Source organism: Leuciscus leuciscus (genome assembly GCF_965113295.1).
Source record: "Leuciscus leuciscus genome assembly, chromosome: 18".
NCBI lineage: Eukaryota > Metazoa > Chordata > Actinopteri > Cypriniformes > Leuciscidae > Leuciscus > Leuciscus leuciscus.
The window spans coordinates 11,979,918-12,006,407 of NC_138742.1; the positions used below are offsets into that span (position 1 = coordinate 11,979,918).

Below are 26,490 nucleotides of genomic sequence, written 5' to 3' on the forward strand. Positions count from 1 at the left end.
TGTTTTTTCTTGTCTGTTTATTAACTCTTATGGTATTTTAAAAATGTTTGGGTATTAATAATAATTAATAATATAAATATTAGATTTATATTAATAATGCATTTACATTTATGCATTTGGCTGATGCTTTTATCCAAAGTGCATTCAAAATTGCAATCAAGGTATACATTTGATTACATTCCCTGAGAATCAAACCTGTGACATTTGCGTTGCAAGCGTTCCTATTTAATGTACAGGAATGGTACAGGAATGCATTTTTTAATTGGAGTAATTTTTTAATATATAAATATTTATTGTATTTATTCAGATTTTTATTATCTTATTAATTGTTAATTTGATAAATTTTATATTTATATAGGTGTTTTATTATTATGTATTAATTCATTTTATTAATTATTAATTGTATTAATAATTAATAATTAATTAATAAGTATATCTGATCATTATATTTTATTATTTTATTAGGTGGGGTGGTTTGGAATATTTTTGTCATATATTTTCTGTGAACATCCATTGGGGAAAAAATGTCCATTCTGATTCCGTTTAGTTTATTTTGTTAAAACAGATTAACATATTTTCCCAAAAATGCAGCCATCTTGAATCTTTCTTTAAATGATGTCAACCTCCTGATATACTTACGACTTACTCAAAAGGAGAAGGATCTCTCCATCATTATATCTTTAACTCAGTCTATCGATTCCTCGCTCATTATCTTCCGTTCTCTCTCTTTGCAGATGTGTGACATCCGCTGCCTGCAGGATGACAAACCTGTTGACTCATTCACCCCTGCTCATTCATAAATGATTATTGCCCGAGAGAATTCCAGAAAAAAAAATGACAGGTAGGAGAGAAAGAGAGCATGAGAGATGCTTTGTGTGTGAGTCAGAACAGGCTAGTGGTCAGGCTAAACACACCCATCCAATCCATCAGTCTTCATTCATCCTTCGCCCATCCTTCCATTCACACAATGAAAGCAGCGGGGAGGGAGGGATGGAGAGAGAGATGCTGCGATAGAGAGAGCATCCGCTGCTGCAGAAAACTGAGGTGGGGGGGGGGGGAGAGAAGCGGAGGAGGAGGAGGAGAGAGAGAGTGTATCAGTGCTGCTGCCAGAGAAGAACGAAGAGCTACAGAGAGAGAGACAGAGAGCGAGGGCAGGGAAGAAGGTGCGCTTCGCTTCGATTGAAACACTCACTCTCTGTCACATTGACAAGGTGTGTGTTCGGCTTCATCTCATTCTGTGTGTCTCTCACATACGCACATACAGCGGTGGCTCTGCAGAAACATGCTGTGAAATCCAGCAGCATCACTGGGACGACTCACGGCACCAGCGCAGCGCTGATATCATCGCTCAGAACTGACAATAATATCAAGGAGCAGGGAGGACAACTGCACAGGTATGACCGCAGACACTCAGACACATGTGTTCGCCAACTGATATCTCAGATTTTTTGTTGGCGTACTTTGTCAGGCAACACAAAAGACCTCATAATCTTGTTTTCACCTTCTCGTCCCTCTCTAAGGCATCACGCTGGGGTCCGCAGAGTACGCGGGCCGGCCAGAGGCCATGAGGCTGGTCCATAATGCAGAGAAACAGTCTTTCTCTTTTAAGAAGTGCTCTGCTTTCCAGTTTGTCAAGAGGAAGGTGAGTGTGTGAGCATGTGTGTGTGTTGGTTGCAGAACTTCTTTGGCTGGGGAGACTTAAAGGTGCTGTTCAATCGATGACTTGGCCTTGACATGTTGCACTGTGGTGCTTATGTGGACAAACTTATCAGGCTCGAGTTGTCTCCCTAGTCATCCTTGCTTCTTTATTCTATCAGCTCTCCTCTGAATACAAACAGCAGAAGCACAGAAATATAGACGTTTTAAGGTTTTTAAAAGTATTTTTCTCTATGGATGAAGTGAGGCATAAATATTTGTCTGCGTTCGTGGATATAGCTGGTGTTTATGGATTCAAAAAAGGGTTATTATCGTTAACTAAAATGATTAAAAACATTTCTGTTAAAGGGATAGTTCACCCAAAAATTCTGTCATAATTTGTTCCAAACCTGTCTATGAATTTCATTCTTCTGCTGAACACAAAAGAAGATATTTTGAAGAATGTTGGTAACCAAACAGTTGATGGGCCCCATTGACTTCCATAGCATGAAAAAATAAATTAAATACTATGGAAGTCAATGGGGTCCATCAACTTTTTGGTTATCGACATTCTTCAAAATATCTTCTTTTGTGTTCAATAGAAGAAAGAAACTCATACAGGTTTGGAACAACTTGAGGGTGAGTAAATGATGACACAATTTTCATTTTGGGTGAACTATCCCTTTAACTGAAATAAAGCTGAAATAAAATATTAAAATTAGTTAGAAAACTTAAAACGAAAATTAGAAATGTTGCCTTGGCAATAAACTTAAATAAGTAACAAAAATTATTATCTGGAAATAAATAAAAACTAAAACTGAAATAAAAATAATTTAAATCTAAATTTAAACCTAAAAAATAATAATAATAAAATGACAAAAGCACATAAGGAAATTACCAAAAATGTAACTAAAATGAACATGAAATCTAAAAATAAAATATTATAAAACTAAAATATAATAACACTGATTCAACATATGTGCATGTACAGTATGTGGTTATTTGCAAACACTGCGTTTGATTTTTGGATAGGGATGAATAGCCGATAATAAAATGATATACTATTTTGTCTAAATAAACAACTATATATATTATAAATATAATATAAATTATATAAATGTATATATAAAAAATAATAAAATATATAAAACACCACAAACTAAAATCACTCATTTTAAAATTAATACCAAATTAATTTATGTATCATAACATTATAATGTGCATTATGAAACATGGATATTCATTTTGATATATGCTAAATATTACATTTAACAGTGTCAGTAAATTAATAAATTATTAAATACTGTTTTTAAAGATATAAGTGAGCATTTATGACAACAAAGGTAATCTAAATGTAATGATTTTGGGAAATGAGCATACACAATTAAATATTCAATATCAAGCAATACAGTAAATTAACAAATTCTCTAAAATCAGCCAATAACCGATATATTGCATATAGTTATATGCAATATCACTTATTTTGTGAGGTGTATATACAATGGGCTGTTTGTGTCATGAGTGTGAGATTGACGCTATTTGTAAATATGCAAGTAATATTGCCATGTAATTTGATATTCATATTGATGATATTATTGGATTTACTGTGTTTGCATTCAAATACATTTTAAGAAAACAAAAAAATTAAACTACTATTCACATTTGATTTGTGACTGTTGCAGTGGCCAATATGAACATGTTTTGAGTTATTTATTTAAATATAATGTATTTGTTTTGGTTATAGGCGAGAAAGTGTGTGTGTGGTTTGGGATTGAGTACAGACTCCTACACACATACACACACACACACACACACACACAGACGCACACAGCAGATGGAGTGTCAGAGAGTGACTCAGTGAGATGGTTTTGTTGGATTATTATGTATTTATGTGTACACCGAGACAGAAAAAGAAGGAATATTCTGGAGTGCCAAGGTTGATGTTTGTCTTTTGTAGGTCAGCTTGCAGCGTTGTCTCGTACGTGTGTAGCATTAACACAACCGGAGTGTGTTGTGGGTTTGTTACTTTGCGCTGTGTTTTTGCACTGAGCCGCACACAAACACTGATGTGTTTCTCTAGTGACTAAACGTTTCATGGTTGCTGAGTCATCAGTAGAGCCTGTGTTTGGAGTGGTTTATTGGGTTGCTGTTGCTTTAGCATTTGATTCCTGTAAGGAATGATTCATGTGCCTGATAGACCTGATCATAACAATAACATTCAGCACTAAAATTACATGCCATTTACAATTAAAATGTTATGAGATGACATCTGACTGAATGAATATGAATATAAAAAAAAACATTTTTATATATTATTGAGAAGAGAAGAGAAGAGAAGAGAAGAGAAGAGAAGAGAAGAGAAGAGAAGAGAAGAGAAGAGAAGAGAAGAGAAGAGAAAGGTCTTTGAAGCTTAAAGCAAAAAGACTCCCAAGTGCTAGTGTACAGCCACAGTGACAACACACGGTGACATAACTTTGACAATCCGATCAAAGGAGAGAGAGAGAGAGAGAGAGAGAGAGGAAGGGGGTTGGGGGGGGGGGGGGGGGCAGTGAATTGTTGGGATTCTTGACTGTACAGTGTGATTGTTTATGTATGTAGGACATTGAGAAGCATTGTTTTCATTAATTATAGGATTTTTCCCATTGTTTTCCTCATTCTAAAAAAAGACAAAAGTTAGATTATATAGAGCTTTGATATTCTTTTTTTGTTTGGTTTTTTTTTTGGTTGTTTGGAAGCTGTATGAAATGAAGTGAGAAGTGGAAATATCTCAGCCGGTGCTCGCCATGAGCTGCAGGATTTCCTGGGGCCTAGAAAATTGCTTTTCACTCAAGGGATTGAAGTCATTAAATGCATTGTAAACTACAAAGAAGACATACGACCCTGTGCCCTGCCTCTTTTAGTCAGTCACTGCTTGTGATTTGGAGGGCGCCTTTCAGATTTCATTGTTTAGCTTGTAAAGACATACACGGGTACGGCCCTGAGATCCCGTGTTCTGTTTAATCTGCTTGTACAGGAGCAAATGCACCACTCCAAAATTCACATTCACAGTTTGCCTCAAACAGTAAATTCAAGATGTTTTGACAAAATATTGTCTTAGTTACTTTGTAAAACATGGTATTTGATAACTGGGTTTCACAAGAGCCTTTTGCATAACAAAATTCTCTAACGCACAAATCTCTCCAATATCTCAGTTGTTTCTCCTATTACATGGATGGAAACTTTTACTTTTTACTTTACAATCTCTCATGCCTTTTCGAGATCTTAATGTCTCAAACTGTCTGCAATCAAGTCAGACATTTCTTTATTAAATTATTTTATGTGATTTTTAAATTTTTTTATATATATTTTACATTATTTTAACTCAATACTCTTAAGGATTATTTTATATTTTTATTATATTGTATTTTGTTCATTCACATTTATTTTTATTTTTTACATGTTTCATTACTCTTGAGCATTGTTGTTGTTTGTTTATATTTTTCCCTATTATTTTATTAAAAATTTTTATATATATTTGACGTTAATTTATTTTAACTCAATACTCTTACAGTAAATGTTACCAGTCTCATTTGTTTCTATTTTTAGCTATCCTAAGGGGTAAGACACAAAGACACAAAGCTGATTCTTAATGAAACAATGCTGAGAATGCTATTAAATATCCTGAGCTATGAAAGAGCAACATCTGATTATAACACTCTCCTCTGGGATTTTATATCCAAATCCAACATAATCTTCCCAGATGTTGTCAGTAGAACTCATGGTTTTATAATCATTTCATGGAAGTCAATTGATCTTTATTTATCAACACAGAATTTGCTTCCTGGAATTAGTTTGTCATGTGGCTACTCCAGGGCAAGTTAAACCACCAAGCTACTGGTGGTTGCCACCCCTGAGCCTTGAATTATATAATGTGTGATGGTGCATGGTAATGTAATGATGCAAAACTCTGTCTTGTTTTGGCCTCAGGTGCGCAGGTGGATGAGGAATCCGAAGGTGAATGTGGAGAAGGTCCAGGATAAGGGCTACTTGTCTCCGTGTCCGAAATGTCAGGAGGGGCAGGACCTGTGGTACACGCACTTCCCAGCACCTTACGGCTGCTGCCACAACAGTCCTGGAAGATACTACCTCCCTCACCCCCCCAGCCCTCTCTATCAGACCTGTGCCCCCTGCACACCCTGCCAGGCAGACAAGAACAAGACATGCAAGGTCAGGAAACTGTCTGTTTATTAACCTTTCAGTTATCTGTTAAATGTTTATTCGTGCATCTATTCATCCTTTCGGAGTGATTTTTAAGATTTCAGGAATCTTGAGTCTTTCTTGACTGACAATTAAAATTGCACTTTTTTTGTGTGTCAGTAGACAGTGTCGTAATTGGTTGCATTTTATTTTGATGTTTTATTGGAACTAAGAGCTTTTAGATAAAAACTGAGTTTTAGACCAATTCAAAAATTATTCTGTAGAAGTTTAAAACATTTTGATGAGAGAAAGGAAAACATGAAGAAACACCTGGAATATTCTTTAATAAATTGCCAACTTTTTATTTTACCTGGGTACAAAATCCCTACTTACACTAAAAATATTTAAATTTCTCCTTCATGTTCAATTAAATCTGATATTGGGATAAATACAAAGTTCTGTCTGGAACTGTTGATGGCGCAGGCTGATTGGTCCTTAACTCGATCTGCTTGCAATCAGATCATTCTCTATAAGGGACAGCTGATTGGTTCCTGCTGTATCAGTAGCCAATGAGCTCGCTGCTCAACCTTCAAATACATGGTCAGCATTTACTGTAGCAGTGCAGCGCACTTTCAGAAACCCTCCACCTTCCCCAGCTCCACCTGTATAGATCTGCTATGGGTAATTCATGTACGCTATATTGATCAGCAGCGCTGTCTTACTTGCTCACAGCAGCATGTTGTGTATGTAATGGCAGTAGCAAGTCTTGTACTTACTCTACAGCAGCAGCAATAACAGCAGCACCAGCGACCAAACATCAACATTGTCAAACCATTACCATGCCAAAACACAGAAATAGACAGAAATAAACTCTCCGAAAATTTGAGAGAAAATAAAAGGATTTTATGAATATTAAGATAGAAATGACCTCAGATAGCTTACCACAGTTTACAGCAAACGTGATGAGAGTAACAATTATAAATAGGGTCTGGTAATGGCTATGCCATATACTTCAGGACCTACAAAACTTGCTTTTCCTGTAATTTTTCTCTTTTTTGCTTGTTTATTCTGATCCCTTGCGGTGCAAGCTTTTAATCTTAGCGTGCCGTAGGGATGCATAAGAGGCTGAGCATGTTGTCTTTCCATTTAGCAATGCTAAACAGCTTCTCAGGGTTGGCCTAGGTTAGATGAGTTGAGCGCTCTGTCACTTTCTTCCACAGTTGCTATTCTGACTGTTTGATTGGCTCTCAGACAATGAGTATTAGAAAGATGACACAGAGCTCAGAGGGGGTCTGGATCTCAGTCATCCCTGCAGAGAGAGAGAGATCACATGACAGCATTTCTGCTTGCTATATGCAGCCTCAGTGCTGTTACGGTTTATGTAACAGACAGACAGTTTGAAATACATTCTGTTGCGATGTTATGTAAGAATGTATTTATTTAGCAAACTTTCAGAAAAGTGCTGTGGTCAAGCACATTAGCTGTATTAGCATATAATCTGATTATTTACGGAATTGCATAATAGTATGGAAGCTTCCAGGATGGAAAAATGTTAAGTGCTAAAGTTAGCCATTGCTCAGTGAGGGACTGTTAGCTTACATGAGGGTGTCAGCTTAAAATGTTGATAATGTCATACCAATTTCTGTGATTTTATTAAACATGATGGTATGTTTTACAGTGAGACAAACCAAATAACATCACAGAACATCACAGTCCATTGCCAATACTTCAGCTAATTCCTAATTGCATCAACTGAAAGTCACAGGAAGTGGTTTTTGTTTGGACACTGCAAAAGACTAAAAGAATGGAAAGTTATGTTGGGGAATCTATACATTCTTTACCAATTAAAACAATATTCCCAAGAAAACATTTATTTGAGACATTTTAATCACAGAAAATATGCAGAAACATTAGGAATATTCTGTAATAAATTGTATTTTAAACGGGAATCCCCAAGAAATAAAAGGATTTTATGAAGCACATTTTAACAGCAACAAATAAAAAAAATAAAAAATAAAAAGTGAAGAGTTATGCAAATACATTTCAATTGAACCACATTTTTTATGTAATAAATAAGATATAAGATATAATATATGATATAAATAAGTATATTTAATACAAAGATTTAATACAGATTTATTATATATTTTAATATTAAAATTACAAAGTAAATATTGTTTAGAAAATATATTTGATTTAATAATTTGATTTACTTAATTATTTATAAGAAACAATTTGACATTACTATTACTATTTATACAGAGCATAAATGGGTATATATACATGAAAATATATATCCATCTTTATATTTTAGGATGGGGGTCCCTTGGATCATATTTGGGAATCATTCGATATATATATATATTTTTTTTTTTTTTTTTTTATAAATTAATTAACATTATTTCCATGTTTTAAATCACATATTATGTATAATATAATATTATAAAAATATATATTTTTAAATATATTAAAAACATATTAACCCAGCTGTATTATCCCTTGCTCTCTCTTATACCGTATGTTGTTTTATTTGCAGAACTATACAGACAGTGTCAAATAAATAACGATGGTTAAACCTTTAGCCATCTGAGGTTTGTAAGATTTTGAGTACGATTGATTTAATAACCTCTTGCCTACTTCTCCCCTGCTTTGCCACAAACAGTTCTCAAAAAAACACAGAAAAATGCCCAAGCTGTTTTATTCATGATAAATGTTTTTATTCATGATACATTTATTGTAGGAGCTACACAACTGTATATCAAGGTTAGGTTGGGTTAAAAATATATGTGTCCTGACAGGGAGAATGGGAGAGGAGAAGAGGAAATATTATAGGAGAAAGAAAAAGCGAGAGAGATGACACATCATTTTGTGTCCAGTCTGTCCTGAGGGTGAAGTTATGTAACGTATATCAGGGTGAGAATGACCGAATCGCAGCAGCAGCGTCTAGAAATGACTGAATTCATTCAGCAACCTGAGAGTAATATCTAATTCTGTTCATTCTCATAACCTGCCTTCATCATCACTGTCGGCTCGGATCTTTCGCTAATCGGTCATCGTTTTAATTGTTATTCTGAAGCTACAGCTCATTTTGGTTTTGCAGATAAAGTCCTTCCAAACTCTCCCCATGCAGTAACCTGGGCATGTGATGGATCTGTATTGTGTTGCATTCATTTTGCTTTATTGACTCTTGACTGAGGAACATGATCGTGTTTTACAGTAGATGTTGCCTGGAAGGATTTTTATTTCACGCCCTGTGAAAATATGGAGAGCAGTGGGACTCCTTCTCGCTCTGCGTGACGGTTTGTGTGCTTGTTTGTGTTTGTGGAATTAATGTGGCAGAAAGATGCAAGGAGCGGGAGGTTGTGCCGATGACTCATCGCTCATGTGGTCTGTGGTCAGATCACACAAACGCACACACGCAGGGCGAGTTTTTATAGTGCCAGGTTTCGCCGGGTTGAAATGAGCATAAAGTTTAAATGACCACATTACGCTGGCCTTCAGATGGATGAGGCTTCTTCAGTACTGTGAGCCTGGGATGAGATATAGGTGTTTTATATGGAGTATCTGCTAAATAATTACTGTATAAAACAGATTAGTTATGACTGATTCTTCGCTGTAGAGTGTTTAAAGTAAACTGACAAAATGAGACCTATTTAATATCTCATTAACACTTCTCTTAGTAACATAATTAAATGGAGACTTTTGCTTATTGCATCGCTTACTCACCCTCCTCGTGTCGTTCCACACCTGTATGACTTTCTTTGTTCTGCAGACAACAAAATAGTACATTTTTAAGAGTGTTTCAATTGTTTTTCGTCCATACAATAAAAGTAAATGGGGTTCAGAACAACATTGGAAAGAAGAACAAAGAAAGTGACATGTGATCCTGTTAATTTCTCAACTGTATCTCCTACACCCTTAAATATAAAGGTTCTTTTGTCACGGTCACCAGCCTAGTCACCACCTCCTTCACTACATTTCCCAGCATCCTCCTTGGGCCACACCTGCACCTCCTTCACAATCACCTGCACCTGTCAGTGATCTCCCTCATTAACTTCACCAATAAACCACTCACCTTGTGTTCCCTCATCGTCTAGTCTCGTTTTTACCCGTGTGAGTGAAACCTGTAGGACCTTTATCTCCCGTGTTACCTCCAGCGATCATCCCCAACATTCTTCTCCAGTGATTACATTCTGTGGTTGAGTGGATCCTCCTACACCGTCGAGGAAGCAGTTCCAGATCTCCCTTCTGTCCCTGTCTCCCCACTGTGTCCTGAGCCTGAGTCCCGTCTCAAGATGGCCGCTGCCACGCCTGAGCCCTCTCTTTGGCCAAGATGGCTGCTGCCAAGCTTGAGAGTTCGTCTCCGGCTAAGATCGCCGCTGCCACGCCTGAGAGTTTGTCTCTGGCCAAGATGGCTGCCGCCTCGCCACCTGAGCCCTTCCAGAGTCTTGTCCCGTCGAGGTCACCGCCAGGCTTGAGCCCGTTCTCGTGAGAGAAATGCCAGAGACTGTTCACGTCATGCCTGCCGAGCCAGAGACTGTTCACACCATGTCAGCCGTGCCTGTGTCTTCGGACAAGATGGCCGCCATCACGCCTGAGAATTCGCCGCCGGTCCCTGAGCCCGCTTCAGCCCACAAGCCAGCTCCAGAGTCCAAAACTTCACCCAATAATTTTTTGGCGGGGGGGGGGGGGGCTACCCATCTACGGAGGCTGTTTCCGAGATGCTCAGCCCTGAACTGCCGTCTCCGCCCTGGCCGCCTGAAGGGCCCTCTCCGCCCTGGCCGCCTGCACGGCCTGATCCTCCCTGGTCTCCAAAGCTGTCGGCACCGCCCTGGAGTCTGCATACCCTACTCACCGTCCTGATTTAGACTCCCCGGTTGCACCATCTACGGCGCGAGGACACGCCTACCGGGAGTGGGGAGTACTGTCACGGTCACCAGCCTAGTCACCACCTCCACTACATTTCCCAGCATCCTCCTTGGGCCACACCTGCACCTCCTTCACAATCACCTGCACCTGTCAGTGATCTCCCTCATTAACTTCACCAATAAACCACTCACCTTGTGTTCCCTCATCATCTAGTCTCGTTTTACCCATGTGAGTGGAACCTTTTTTTTTTTAAGAGTCTAAATGGCAATGAGATCAAATGGAGCACTTGTTCATGTCTCCTCAGATTTTTCTCCTGAGAAAAAGACCCCAATAATCTTATGTGTGTCTCCTTTTCAATCAAAAGTCGAAATGAACTCAAACATTTCTCAGTAAGTTCTCCCAGGTTCAAATGATCTAAGACATGCTAACCACATTAGTTTTATCGATTTATACTCTTCTGTTATTTTTCCTAAGGAGAAACATGTTATACAACATTGATACTTCAACAAAAAAGTATCCTGAGCCATAAAAGAGCAACTTCTGAGCTATAAAATGTTCCTTTGTGCAAACACAACCACAAAAGTGCCTTCGTCTGTCCACAATCCAGAGCATGTGTCATTAGTTCCTGTAAATTCAAAGCTGTTTTGATGTGTCACTGGAAGAGCTCATGCTTTTAAACGGATCAAACCCTGCTGAGATGTTGTGGACTTTAGCTCCAGTTTTAGTATCATTGGGATAATATTATAGTTTATAGGCCATATAATGAGAAATGTTGCTGAACTAAAACAGTCAAGTTTAATTTTAGTTCAAGTAACAAAAATGTGTTTTTTAAGTGGTGGGGGTAGTTTTAGCTAGCTTTAATAACCCTGATTAGCATGTTTTATTTTTAGTACACAACAGCATTTCTGTTTTATAAGTAGGTACAATCATGGCTTCTGGAGGCCAATTAGCAAAGTACTATTTTTATCTGTTTGTTCACGCATCTCATCTCTGGCGTTGTAACCCTTTGTCCCGTATGATTCTCTAGTTGGGGTTAATGAGGCTAATGGTTACTAGGTTTCAGGGAAAACGCGTCACACAGAAGTGTTTTCACCAGAGCCCTTAAAGTGACAACATCAGTGTCAGTTCCAGTCAGACCTCCTGCGCTGGTTCAGGTGATTCTTTATCTCTGTTTTGGGCCTCATGTCTTTCTCCGGCCCCTATACGCCGTTGCATGCTATCTCTCTGGTGCTGTGCCAGTCGAGGGTGGCTCCGGGCCAAATTCCCTCTCACCTTCCAAGCGTGGGCTAGTGGTGTCAGCTGGATAGAAGTTCTTCTGAGGAAGTTTGTGACCTTCACCTACTTTATGTATTTCCCGCTATAAAGTTGAAGGAGCTATTATATTTAGAGCGCTTTATACTGGTACAGAAATGGCCTGAATCATTCTGTAATCTTTCCTGAATCGTTCTGCAATTCTGCTACAAAGAAGCACAGCGGGCTAATAGATTTTAGGGGGGAGTAATATTTATTCTGTGGGAATGGAATACTTTTCTATACAGAGCGGGTTTAATTATGCTTATAGGATTTAGTGTGTAGGGCTTTGCTTAGCTACTTCAGGGACAAAAAACACCCCAGAATTGAGCTAAATCTCAGAAAACCTGCCTTTGGGGACGTCTGAGGATGTTAAAAATGATTCATGAGTAAAGTTTTTATTTTTTATTTTTATAATGACATGGTTTGTCTGCATTGATTAAAAATAGTATTAAATGAAAACAACAAAGGTTTATGGTATGTCATCATTTAGATCGCTTGGGTTGGAGAGACAAGACTTGCACGCTATAGCACTCATAAAATATTTTTAGCCTTTATGGAAACTAGTAAATTTTAGTTTAGTTTACACATGACATATATCCATGAACTTTTTGTTAAATCAAGATGTTATGTTAAATGAATGTATAAGGGAACCTCTAAATCTTAGTTCCTGTGACTGGTCACCATTTTTCTTTTTCACAGTTTTTAATCACTTTTTGCCTCCAATTGTTCATTTAAATGGTCCTGTGGTATGGCAAATTCATTTTTAAAAGTGTAAATCTTCCATATTTTTCCATGTGTCAATTATAGAAATGAATATTTAGCAAGGATAGAATCACGATTTCCACATAAATATTAAGGAGTTTTCAACTGTTTTCAACATTGATAATGATAAGCAGCAAATCAGCTTATTAAAATGATTTTGGAAGGATCATGTGACAGCTTTGCATCACAGGAATAAGTTACATTTTAAAATATATAAAAAATAGAGAACAGCTATTTTAAACTCTAATTGAATTTCACAATTTTACTGTTTTTACTGTATTTGTCATTAAATAAATGTTGCCTTGGTGAGTATAAGATACTTCTTTTAAAAACTTTAAAAAGCCTTTTCAACAGTATATAGCCTAGTGTATAAATATATATTGTATGCTTAATTGAAGTATGTAATCTTTAAATGGTTATACATATTATGAATTCAAAATAAAGTATGAACTGAAGTGCATTTTAATGCTTAGTTATGATTCAATTGAATTCAATGCATTTTATGCTTAAAGATAAACATATTTAAATAAATGTAATTTAAACCATTTGTTTAAATAATATTTTTGCCAGGAACATTTTACACCACATACAAAACAACTTCCCAAAAGTATTTCATGCTGCGGGTGAAGGACTGGAGACATTCAGTAGCTTTTGTTCCCAGCTGAGTTTCATGATGGGATGCAGAGGGAGGAAAACCTTTGGGAATTCAATATAGGCTGATCCCATACAAGGGTTTGGGTCTAATCTCCTCAAACAGGGCTACAATGTGAGATTTACCCTCCATGGCAACATATGCACACATAAACAGACATAAACACACCCCAGGTCTTCAAAAATATAATGACATTGTATTGACTAGAAAATCTCTGCCTGGTAAATACTGTCTGAGAGACTTTAGATAACAATAGCAGTGCAAAGCCTTGCATGAGAAATGCCAACTCAGATACTGTTTGGAGGAGAGGAGCGAAGGGAGGGAAGAGTTGCTGATTAACCATTTTTTATCTTAGCATTTTCCTGTAAGTGCACTTACATAATCGGCAGCTTTTGAAGTTGAAATATTTGGGCCAGGCTGAGTGTGTGTGCACTAGACTAGGCCCTTAAGAAAGGTTAGTTGCAGTTCCAAGATCACCTTTCCCTGGAATCTGTGCTTCATTTCTGGCATCAAAGGCTAAAGAGCAAAGTGTGTCCTGATTATTGTGGATTATAGAATAAGATTGAGTCGCTGCAGTGACGTCTTTCACTGACCCTTGAGCTTTCATCAATACATATACAGATCTAGTCATAACCTTTAGGGGTGAATGTACTAAAAAGAAACTTTTGAATCAGTATTTTATGCGATAATGATATATTCTTAGTGAATTTCCCCCTATACGTCTTGATTAACTTGATTATTTATTTACTGAGAAAAGCTAATTATTAAATGGTGAAATTATTTATTCTATTTATACTTTACTGTCTCACTTATTGTGTTGTTTTTTGCATTTATGCTTACTCATGAGGTGGTGTGACACTGGTTAAAGTCTGAGCTGGTAACTAAACTTTTTTTTTTGGTGGGTTGAATCCCACAACAGTCAATCCTTTAACTATTATCATTATGGCCTTGAACAGATTTTTTTCAGAGAGATTGTTCCTCCTCTAAATGTACTGTGAGTCCCTTTTGGTAAAAGCATCAGCTAATTTACGGAAAAGTTTTGTGTTACGTTTTGTGGTAGGCAAGATTTATTCTCATAGGTCTCATAGGGTTAAAATTTGAAAACATTTTTTAAAATAACTGACCCCATACTTTTGAATGGTAATATATAATAATTTATTTTGACTTTAGTAAAATAACAATAAAAATCAATTATTTATAAACAATTATTGTTATCTTTACAGTATCACTGTAGATTGCTCACACATAAGTACATGTCCCAACATGATCAACATCTTTGTTGATCCTTGAACAACATTCCAATCAGCCAATCAGATTTGAGGGACAAGTTTACAGTTTATGTCAAGTTTAGGTTTACAGCCAGGGTTAGGTGCTTCTACATCAGTGTTATTCATCTATCATTTCCCTCTGATTTTAAGGAGAACTTATGGGTACGGTTATAAGTTTAGGCATAAGGATATGGTTAGGACAACATTTTCTAAATTATGTTGATCCAGGGTCATGTCTCATTTGGCAAAATCATGGTGACCCGCAGTATTTACAAGTCTTTATACATGAAAATATAGATTTTAAGAAGTAGGTTCCTTGCAAGGGGATATTTTCATCATATTTGTGGGTCCTTGGCATCAAGTTGGTGGGAAACCACTGAACTAAATGATTAGCTGTTTACTCGCTTTACCTCAAGGCTTACCTCGTTTGTGTTTTTCAACAGGTGAGAAAATGGAAAATGCTCAGTCGACATCACAATGATAGTAAGGTGAGGGAGGCAGAGTCAGATGGGCATGTGATCTGTCCCTGGGTGATGTCACCCCTGCTGGGAAGCCCCGTTCTGCTGGAATGTTGCATCTGCAATGGGCCCTTCATCACTTACGGGCACGAGGAGGCATGGCAACCACGTCAGCGCACACAGGTCAGCACAGAAACACAAACGAACTACAGTATCTCATGCAAAATGTATGAATATCAATGCATTAGATGAATTGTAAAAAAAAAGTACACTTTTCAAGCACAATATTTCACTAAAAGCTTCTACATTTTTAAATCACAAAACAATAGATACACTCTAAAACAATGCTGGGATGTTTCAACTCATGTTTGGGTCAAATATGGACAAACCCAGCCATTGGTTTCAATTTTTTGATGAAATTTTAAACCCAACGGTTGGGTTTGTCCATATTTGACCCAAACATTGGTTGAAAAAATCCAGCTTTTAAAAAGTGCATAAAAATAAGACATTTGGATGCCTTCTGGTTGTCAAATCTTGTGAAAAATTTCTGGAAGCATTATTTGTTGACATTTGCGCCCATTTTCCATTTCTCTTCAATCTTTCTGGACTGAGCTTAATTTAGCCACTTAGTTGTTTACACAAGATAAAAAAGAGCAGTGAGACACATGGGCCAGGAAAGCTTAGCGTAGGTGCATGTGCAAAGATGTTAATACTATCCCTCACATATTTCAGCATTCTGTTAGCCTGCTCTCCAGGGAGGTTATTAAAGAAGTGGATATGGGTAATTTCTCTTTCTCTCTCTCTCTCTCTCTCTCTCTCTCTCGCTCTCTCTCTCTCTCTCTCGCTCTCGCTCTCGCTCTCGCTCTCTCTCTCTCTCTCTCTCTCTCTCTCTCTCTCTCTCTCTCTCTCTCTCTCTCTCTCTCTCTCTCTCTCTCAAGCTCTCTCTCAAGCTCTCTCTCATCCTCTCTCACTCACTTCACACAGAAAGCTTTGCTGCTTGGGTGGAAAACTGTATACCGGATGTCACATCATTACATTTTTTGCAAACTGTAGATTAAGACTGATGCGACAGTCCATCTGGACGTCATCACGTCTTTCAGTAAATCTAAGGCACATTATTAATGAAGCAAAGTCCTATTTCTAATATTGTTAGAAATGCAGTTTCGCAAAAAAAAAAACGAAAGTTTTTTAGCGAAACTCATCACATTCAGTAATGTTACTTCCTTAAGGACCAAGGCCTCATTCTGTCATTAAACTTGTGTATAAGTCTAAAGAGACATGCAATATTACCACAACAAAAGAATGTGTTCATTGAAGACACGTTGCACTGACCTACATTACTTTTTTTTTTTTTTCAGGCAATGGACCTCTACTACCATGGAGACCCTGAGTCTGATTATTGTTGCCCCTCTGACACCAGTAAGTATTTTCAACCAGTCTTTTCTTCCTTTCATTGCCTTCATTTCCACAATCTCCCTCTCTTTCTTATACATTTTCTCTCATTCACTCATCGTCATAATTCCCTCAGGATCTCTCTTCGATTGGTCAGTACAGTTGAGTTCCTTCTCTTCCTTTTTGAGTTGCTTTGTTTCTTCTCTGTTTTTCTGTTTTGCTGGCATAAGCATAACCCGTAATCACCTTGATCCATGTAGGCTTAGAGTTGAACCTTTAATAACTATTTTTAGGTAAGTGCTCAAAACAGCACTTCTGTGAATAAAGCACTCCTACACTATTCAACTGCAAACACTCAACACCACCTGGTAATGGTACAAATGCACCACACATATTGCATTGAATATGCATTGTATTTGCTAAACTGACACTGATAATATTTTATGTATAAGTGTTATTATTCAATTAGAGGAACTTTTCTTTGCCCTAGGATGATTTTAAAGGGGAAAAAAAATCTAGTTTCAAAGGATAGAATATAATAGATTTGAATTGTTCTTGTAAGACATTTTTCCTTTTTTAAATTAAATTAGCCAGACTTCTTCAATTTTGGGCTTGTTTAACTTTTCGTATGTAGGAAATTGATAAAATATGCACTTTTACTTTGCACTTATATAACAAATAAATACATAATAAAATGTTTTCATTTGGAATTTAGGTATAGATTTTAATTATTAAAAGTGACCGTAAAGACATTTATAATGTTACAAATGATTTATATTTCAAATAAATGCTGTTCTTTTGAGCTTTTTATTCATCACAAGAATCCTGAAAAACTTTTTTCACAAAAATGGTAAGCAGCAAAACTGTTTTCAACCTTGATAATAATGAGAAAAGTTTCAGCATATTAGAATGATTTCTGAAGGATCATGTGACAGTGAAGACTGGAGTAATGATGCTGAAAATTCAGCTTTGCCATCAGAGGAATAAATTACATTTTTAAATATATTAAAATAGAAAATGGTTATTTTAAATTCTAACAATATTTTATAATATTACTGTTTTTACTAAATAAATGCAGCCTTGGCGAGCATACAAGACTTCTTTCAACAACATAAAAACATGTTACCGACCTCAAACTTTTGAACAGTAGTGTAAGTTTAAGTTTACATTGGGTTATGACGTAAATCAGAGGTGACACAGAAGCGGTTTCCTGTTTGTTTTATTTTCCATGATATCAAGTATTCAAAAAGGCCCTAATTAATAGCTCAGCCATAAATGATCTGTTGCTGACACTGTGGATAAAAGATTTTCAAACATTCCTTAACCATGACATGGTTGTATAATACCAGTCATTTAAAGGTTACGTGATAAGCTTATCTGAAAAAAAGCAAATGAAAAATACAAAAAATTATTTATTTATTACCTTTATCTTATTTCTGTGGAAAGTAGACTTTCACTTGTTATATCACAACACTGAACCTAGGACAGGTACAGAGAGGACCATGTCCTGGGACCAGTCAGCTGGTTTAAATGTGCTTCCCATTTAAACAAAACATGCCAGAGTATGGAGTACTCGTGAAATTAGGGAATTTGAAATCACTGACGTTTAGCAGTCTCATAAATATATAATTTAGTACAATCCCTATGAACTACAGTACATCTTTAATACATTTGTTTGTGTTCACATTACATTGCTCATACTCTAAATCTGTCTAAATGATCTCATAAGCTCCAGAGTTTCTCCTGATGTAGTCATTGCAGGTGTGTTTGTGTACGCACATATTTGTATGCATTCATGCGAATGTGTGTGTCTGAGGGAAATTGCATAATTCTCTTGAAACCAGCGTATGATTTAAGTCCACATTAGTATGCATAATGTTTTGGTCCTGTATTGAGTTCTTAGCAGCATTTAAATAAGATTTTACGTAATCTCCATCATCCAACATAAATAAACAAAGTGGTTGGACACTTAGGACTGAAGCCCCGTTGATCTCTGTGAACTCCCTCTGTCTCTCTATCCTCTCCCAGACCTCTATTCACTCACACACTTCCTATTTACACAATGAGAGATTGAAAAAGACTAGAATCTGGATGAGATGAGCACAAGGAGACAGAAGGGGAAGAGAATCAAAATAGAGAGTATTGAACTGCAAACTTAGTTTCTAAACATTGCATAAAACTGTTGCGAAAAATAGACTACAATGAGAATAATTTATGACAGTGGTGAACTTGACATACAGAAGCGTGCCGTATGGTAGGGAAAACCAGGGCTAGTTGTCACACAGCAAAGTTGTCTCATGTTTTAAATGTTAAATGTCACAAAAACGGTGCCGTGACCCGGATGGGAGTGAGGTTTAAGGGGGTTAGTGTAACAGACGTAAGCCAGTAAGAGCTGTGTGTGTAAACCTCACTCCCCTGGCCTCAAGAGGCGTGCTAGCGACTGACACTAGTAGCTACAGTCTTTAGCATCCTTGTTAGCACACACAACAATTGAGAAAATTGTTAAAATTTCATAAAATTTAAAATATGCCGGAAACCCTGGTTCAAATCCCGCTCGGTGCAGGTTGAGTAGGACTTGGTTACATTTGCTTTGTGAATTATTTTCTTCATAATTGTTGTAGTGTTTACATTTGGCGGAAAAGCTGATATTATATATTATTACAATAAAGGTAGGCTACGTTTTTATTGTGACAACTTACCTCATTCAATGTGACAACTAAGCCCCGGTTTAAAGATTATGTGTTTCAGTGTTTTATGTGTGATCATTTTCATGCTTTGTTTTTCTAATAACTTAAGTGTTTGAGAGGTTCGCTTCATCATGTTTGTTTCATCTGAATTCTCATATTCAGACAGAAAAATACAAAACTAAAGGTACACACTCCATTCCCGCATTGAAAGTCCCTTCAATGGTCTCAATTGTGTCGCACACGCCATTGATGCACAAAATACTCTGTTGAGGTAGGCAACTGACTGGGCTTTGACAGACAGCCTTCAAGATCGTTTAGCTCTGGCTCCGCTTGAAAATAGTGAAGCACATTGTTGGAGGGCTGGAGAAACTCCGCCCCGCAGATATCCGGTGTCAGATCAGCCCTGGTGGAATGCGACGGATTGAGAAAATCCTTTCACCTCCAAACTTCCTCATCAAGCGTGTCTGCGGCTCCTTACTCTTTTCTTTGACCCTATGAAAGACAAAACTTCACCGCTCACATGTAAGTTGAATCTCGCCGAAAATCTCGCGGAAAGTTTGTATAATGGAACTGTTTTAATTGAAATGATGGTCCGCTTATTGAGGCTGTATACTGGAGGCATCTCTAGGTGCGTTACCTAAGGGGCAGTGACCCGGTTTTAACACTGTATTCATATCTTTATTGGTTTAGTCTGATACTGATATGGGCACTTGGCTCTGCCTTTGCCAAATATATGAAACGCTAGTCAGTCTCGGCTCTCATAACAGATTTACAGAGATTAACAGCACAATGAGAACTTCGGCGGAAATAAAAGGTTTGTACTTTTTTCAAGAACATTATTCATAATAAACCGATGATATGTGTAGGCTATAGTAGCCTACCCAATTGGCCAATGTAGGCTATTGTTAATAGCCTATAGCGATTTATTCAAAACATCTGGAAGGTGGCAACGAGCGTTCAAACTTTTTAGGCTATACGATTACAGTTACTTTACAGTGTAGTCTACTTACAAGTTTGAGCAACGTAAAAATGCATATTAAGTGGATGTTCATAATAGCCATCATGTTGTATTAATTCATGCTTTCTTGCACTGTATCATGACTGATGTCCAAATTGTCACAATAAAATAATATTTTTGGGATGTATGCATTAGGCTATCTTTACTCAATTAATGTTGTTATAGGTGCTATAGTAATTTTCTACTAATAGCTAATACTGTGACTCGAACATTTGTCACTCGCTGGTGACTCGAATGCATTTTGTTGTAGCCTAAAGCTTTTTTTTGCCACAACCCAACCATTAATCCAGTCATTTATGAGTTTGAATCTTATTGAGGCTTATGTTTTTTTAAAATATAACTTATGAGTTGGGTATGTGAGTGGGGTATGACATTGTGTAACTGTGGCAAATGGCATTTCATGATCTTGTGTACATATCACGGGCTCTAATTGACAGAAGGAAAGAATGCAGAAGAATGCTTGCATTTTCCTGGAAGCAAGTTAATGCAGCAAAAGTCCGACTCATTTCTGCGAATTCGTTTTGAACACCCATTCAAAAACAAATTAAGCCATTTTTACGTCATGACATTATTAGGCCTTGACATCGCGGTGTGGAACATTAGCCTACTTCAAACATTTAGTATGCACATTTTTTTAACGTTTTATTTATGTATAAAATGTGTATTGTAAAAAATGCTCTTACTATCACTATCATCGGTTACTTCTCATTATTCAGACATGTCGACAGAGATCGTTATTCGTGAGTTGACAGAACGGCTCGGACTGAATCAATTTGATTCGTGATTGAATCGTTCGGACTATTTTAGTAAACCGGTTCAACCGATTCATTTGAAAGATCCGACACAAAAGAACGGTTCATTCACCGTTACAGTCGGTAGTTTTCCAACGAGTACTGAAGTTTGGCTCGAATCCCTTTGCTTTTGTCTCATTCATGCGTCATCTGTCACAACGAATAAAATGGGTCTTTGAGAGAAAACGTGAGGGGAAAGAGCGAAATAGTGATCGAGCTATTACAGGATTCATTGCATGTGCACTCGTGAATGGCATGCTTTCTCTTTACAGTTGTATACTGAACAGACACGTTGTTTACATTGAGAATGTGCAGCAAGACTGGGGTTGTATTATGACAGGCAGACAGACAGGCAGAGGGTTTTTTTAAATAAAAGAAAAGTACAGTGACTCATTGGCTCAATTTTGTATCGATTTTGAACCCTTCTGACGTTGCTCTCAACAGAACATGTAGTCCTGCTGAGCTTGTTAGATCCGGGTAGATCTTGTTTTCAACTGCATGTAAACATTAGATTTTGAGGCGTGACGTGCTCGTGGTGTACCCTTCACTCACAGCTGTCCCCTCATAGACGTAACGGCTGACTACGACAGACCACGCCCCCTAAGACAGAGACTTGCGTCAGGACACGCCTCCCCGCTAAGAACACAGACAAAGCCACGCCTCTTAGCGGAAAGCGATCTCTAGCCTCCTCCCCCAAGCCTTTTAAATAGTTGGAACAGTAGTGTAGGAGTTCAGTAGCGCTTTGTGTCTTTTTGGTTACTGGCCCGGAGTGGAAAACTACAATGACAATTCAAACGGAGACGAGTGTTCCAGCTCCAGACTTGACCTACTCTAAAACAAGAGGACTAGTAGCTAATCTCAGCGGTAGGCTTTGTTTTTCAGTGAATGGAATCTCCTGAGCCAACTTTAGCAAATTAAGGGAAGCATATTAAGTGATCTTTCTTTTAAATGTATTTTCTCTCTCTCTCTCTTTTATGTGCAGCCTTTATGAAACAGAGAAAGATGGGACTGAATGACTTTATCCAGAAGCTTTCCACAAACTCTTATGCATGCAAGCAGTAAGTTTATTTTCTGTACATATGTAAAGAAATGTAAAGATGTTTTTTCTACTTTTCCCAAAATTATAATTATTTTTTTAAATGTACAATTATAGCTAATATGCTTTCAATTAAAGGCTTAAAATGCTTTTATTTTGTTGAAATAACTCCCCAGGCTATATATTAAATTATTTACAAATTATTTTTAAATAGTTACTATTTATTTTGAACTTTTTTACATTTCTACATTTCTCCTTGTTTGTTTGCTGAACTGCCCTTGTTAAAACTTTGCATCTGATCTTTTCTTCTTGCAGTCCTGAGGTCCAGTCCATCTTGAACTTGACGCCTCCACAAGATGCTGAACTGATGAACAGCAACCCTTCCCCACCGGTATGTTGTTTGGCCATTGAAAGCATGTGTGTATATGCACAATGCATATTTCTTCAAAACAATGTCTGAATCATATTTGTCTAATCATATCTCTCTCCTCTACAGCCAAGTCCTTCTCAGCAAATAAACCTCGGTCCTTCTTCCAACCCCACCGCCAAACCGTCGGACTTTGACTTCCTCAAGGTCATCGGAAAAGGCAGCTTCGGCAAGGTTCTTCTGGCCCGCCACCGGAGCGATGAGAAGTTCTACGCAGTCAAGGTGCTGCAAAAGAAAGCCATCTTGAAGAAAAAGGAGGTATGGGATCATACAAAGCAATTCACTTCTCGTGACAACTGCCTTAGGCTTTTTGTCTAGCAGTAATATGTAGAATGCATTGGTTGCATATGCACCCTGAAGTACGTTTGACCTCTTATCATGACCTTTAACCTCAGGAGAAACACATCATGTCTGAGCGCAACGTGTTACTGAAGAATGTCAAGCATCCTTTCTTGGTGGGCCTGCATTACTCCTTTCAGACTGCTGATAAACTCTACTTTGTACTGGACTACATCAACGGCGGAGAGGTGCGTAATTTAATTTGCATTGTTTTTAAGAAGTTACACAGCAGACAGAAGAATATTTGGTCCCACTTTAGATTAAGGTCCAATTCTTACTATTAACTAACTATTAACTACGACTTTTGCTTCAATAAACTCCTAATTACTGCTTATTAATAGTTAGGAAGGTAGTTGTTAAGTTTAGGTATTGGTTAGGATTAAGGGGTTGAATATGGTCGTGCATTAATATGTGCTTTATAAGTGCTAATAAGCAGACAATATCATAGTAATATGCATTATAATAAGCAACTAGGTAATAGTGAGAATTGGACTAAACTAAAGGGTTACCGGATATTTATTTGACTCGAAACACTACTTTTTGGTGAGAACATACTATAAATGATTTTTTCTATTTATGGAGCTGTGGTTTGCCAACTTTTTGCCTAATTCTAGAAGAACAATATTGACAAGAGAGAGTGATAGAAAATAGATTATTGGAAGGAGACAGTGAGGTAGATGCAGACAGAAAAAGGATATCCTGTCATGAGAAGCAAAGAGGAGCGGCTGGGCTCTGAATAGGAAACTCTCCTCAGGAAATGGCTGGGAGGGGAAAGTGTGTGAGGTGGGGGGAGCCAGATTTAGCAGATGTGGTGGTTTAGACTCGATCTAACTCAACAGACATCTCTGAGGGGCTGTGGGGGGCGTTCTCATTTCCTGCCATTGTTCAGGATTGCAGAGTCTAGAAAGCCTTGATTAAGTATGTCATTCAGGATATGGAATTCACAGCCTAATCGGTCTCCTCTTTCTCTTTGTCTTTCCATAGCTGTTCTATCACTTGCAAAGGGAGCGATGCTTTCTGGAGCCACGTGCGCGGTTCTATGCGGCCGAGATTGCAAGCGCCTTGGGGTACCTGCACTCGCTGAACATCGTGTACCGAGACCTGAAGCCAGAGAACATTCTTTTGGATTCACAAGGACACATAATCCTGACTGACTTCGGCCTGTGCAAAGAGAACATAGAACCCAATGGAACAACATCAACATTCTGTGGAACACCAGAGGTAAACGCTGTGCACTTTTATTGGTAGACAACGGCTGCTTTCAAACAATGCCATTGCATTGGCAGTCGATAAGCGAACTCGTCTTGATGTTTCTCTATTTGTCTTGCAGTATTTGGCACCGGAGGTGTTACACAAGCAGCCGTATGACCGGACGGTGGACTGGTGGTGTTTAGGTGCAGTGCTGTATGAAATGTTATATGGCCTGGTGAGTTATTTCAGCAAAATAAATGCACTTCATGTCAATTAGCTAACTTAACTGAATTGGAACTGACTTGAGTACTTGGCTTTTACATGATTGCTGACTGTTTTTATGGTTTCTCCACAGCCTCCGTTCTACAGCCGTAACACAGCGGAAATGTACGACAACATCTTGAACAAGCCACTGCAGCTCAAACCCAACATATCCAACGCTGCCAGACACCTGCTGGAAGGCCTGCTGCAAAAAGACCGAACCAAGAGACTGGGCTTCACTGATGACTTTGTAAGTGTGTTTGAATTTTAACAGTCTTTGCCTGATTATATCAAATAGCAGTTTGTTGATCTTATATCTAATGTATCTTCTATTTCACTTTTGTAGACTGAGATCAAGAACCACATGTTCTTCTCTCCCATAAACTGGGATGATCTTAATGCCAAGAAGCTGACGCCGCCCTTCAACCCTAACGTGGTACGTTCCAGCGCTCTTCTCGGTTGACTGTGGGTTATGACCACATTGCACTGGATGTTAGAGATAAGAAGGCCCTAGTCATGCTGGCATCATTTGTGATAAGAGAACGCAGTTAACATCCAGTAATACATTGCAACTTCTAACCAATTTATTGCAATGTCAATTTGTTGTTTCAGACGGGGCCTAATGACTTGCGACACTTCGACCCCGAGTTCACAGACGAGCCGGTGCCAAATTCAATCGGCTGCTCCCCGGACAGCGCTCTAGTCACAGCCAGCATCACGGAGGCAGGCGAGGCTTTCCTGGGATTCTCTTACGCCCCTGCCATGGATTCCTACCTGTAGCCCGTCGAAGCAGAAACCTCATCCCATAGACTTTGACCTGTAGCTCATTACCATGGAAACACTGTCCCATGGATTCACACCTGTAGTGCATCACTATGAGAAAAGAAAGCCCGTCTCATTTCCCTGCCTCCAGATAGGGGGCATTTGCACATGGCATATGGCAGCTCAAAAGGCCTTTGTTAAAAGGCCTGAGTTTTACACATTAAAAAAAGACTTGTCATCTTCATCGTCTGCATCCAAATGCACGATTTCTCCTCCGCTTTCACCCCAGGTTGTGTCAGACAGACAGATGGGGAAAAAGAACGAGAGAAGATTGATGCTGATGGACGTTTGTTATGTACTTTTCCTTTCTTGAGATTTATTTCCAACTTATTCACTTTTATAGGATTGTTTGTGCTAGACTTCAGTGTTTTGGATGGACTGAATGTGTGTGTAATGTGTATGTGCCTTCATTTTAACACCCCTTCACACATGTTTGTTTAATCTAAATCATGTGATCTGGCATGTCAGTCCGTGTCAGATATAAAGTACAGTCAACATGACGCTAAAACCACTAAAATATATCAGCATCTGATGTTTCTGTAATCTTTCAGTTACACGTCTGGGATCAAGTTGCACATTTATCTTCCTAATTTAAAGAGCACTTCCTTTTTTGTGTTTTTTTTGTTCTTTTGACTTGAGCGGAAGGTGCTAGAGGAATGTGCTGCTGGTGTTAGTAGATACGCACCTGGACCAAGGAATACGACGTCTCTGTCCCTCCTTAGCCTTCCTAGGATGTACAGTAATCGTAACAGCTCAGAAATGGGCCAGTTTGTCTGAACATCACATTCCATTGAATAAGACTGTAAAGGTTATTTAAGTTTGTTTGTACATTTTAAAGTCTATGTATTAGTTTTAATGTATATGGAACAAAAACCTATATGTAACTATAAATGTACTGTAAAATTGTAAAATGTTTGAATCATGTGACCTTGTTTGGTTCGCAATAAAACTTTATGGTTATTTTTCCCCAAAACAATCTTTGTGTTTTCCTGAATAAGACAATAGGTAGATGAAACTATAACACTGGGATATATCATTTTACAGTGTAAAGCAAAAATGAAACGTCATTGGTTACCTCAGCTGATCAAAGGTCTCTTTTAGTACAGTGTCGTGCGTCACAGTCTTTCTTTCCCAACCCAGCGCTCACGCCACCCCTGCACATTCTTTAACCAAGCATTATTTTAATTTCTCTGGCAGCTGTCAATGTTTGCATGTATTAACTGTGGCTCCTGGAACTGCTTTTCTGAGACCCGGTGTAATGGTCTGAGCAAATTCAGGCCTTAAACTAGGTCACGCATCAGCGAAATGACTGGTAGTTTGTTAAAAGTAAACCTGACCTGAGCATTGCTTACGTAAAAGACATTTTAGAGACGTCCTATGCAAGATACACAGGAAATTATTAGCTGTAAAGAT

General features: G+C 37.9%; 1 protein-coding gene across 3 annotated transcripts; it reads left to right on the forward strand.

Annotated features, from left to right (window-relative positions):
* The first annotated feature begins 1,532 nt into the window (after positions 1 to 1,532).
* On the forward strand, positions 1,533 to 26,053 carry sgk1 (serum/glucocorticoid regulated kinase 1). Of its 3 annotated transcripts, XM_082144605.1 has the most exons (13): positions 1,533 to 1,642; positions 5,602 to 5,841; positions 15,099 to 15,296; positions 16,472 to 16,532; positions 21,984 to 22,059; positions 22,353 to 22,428; positions 22,534 to 22,722; positions 22,860 to 22,991; positions 23,788 to 24,024; positions 24,134 to 24,229; positions 24,350 to 24,505; positions 24,602 to 24,691; positions 24,868 to 26,053. In XM_082144605.1, the coding sequence occupies exons 1-13, from the start codon at positions 1,565 to 1,567 to the stop codon at positions 25,033 to 25,035; spliced, it is 1,797 nt and encodes a 598-aa protein (XP_082000731.1). In that variant the 5' UTR covers positions 1,533 to 1,564; the 3' UTR covers positions 25,036 to 26,053. The 3 variants fall into 3 exon arrangements, with proteins under 3 accessions (XP_082000731.1, XP_082000730.1, XP_082000729.1); XM_082144604.1 differs by lacking the exons at positions 1,533 to 1,642; positions 5,602 to 5,841; positions 15,099 to 15,296; positions 16,472 to 16,532 and adding an exon at positions 19,565 to 19,714; XM_082144603.1 differs by lacking the exons at positions 1,533 to 1,642; positions 5,602 to 5,841; positions 15,099 to 15,296; positions 16,472 to 16,532 and adding an exon at positions 21,411 to 21,865.
* The last annotated feature ends 437 nt before the right edge of the window (positions 26,054 to 26,490 follow it).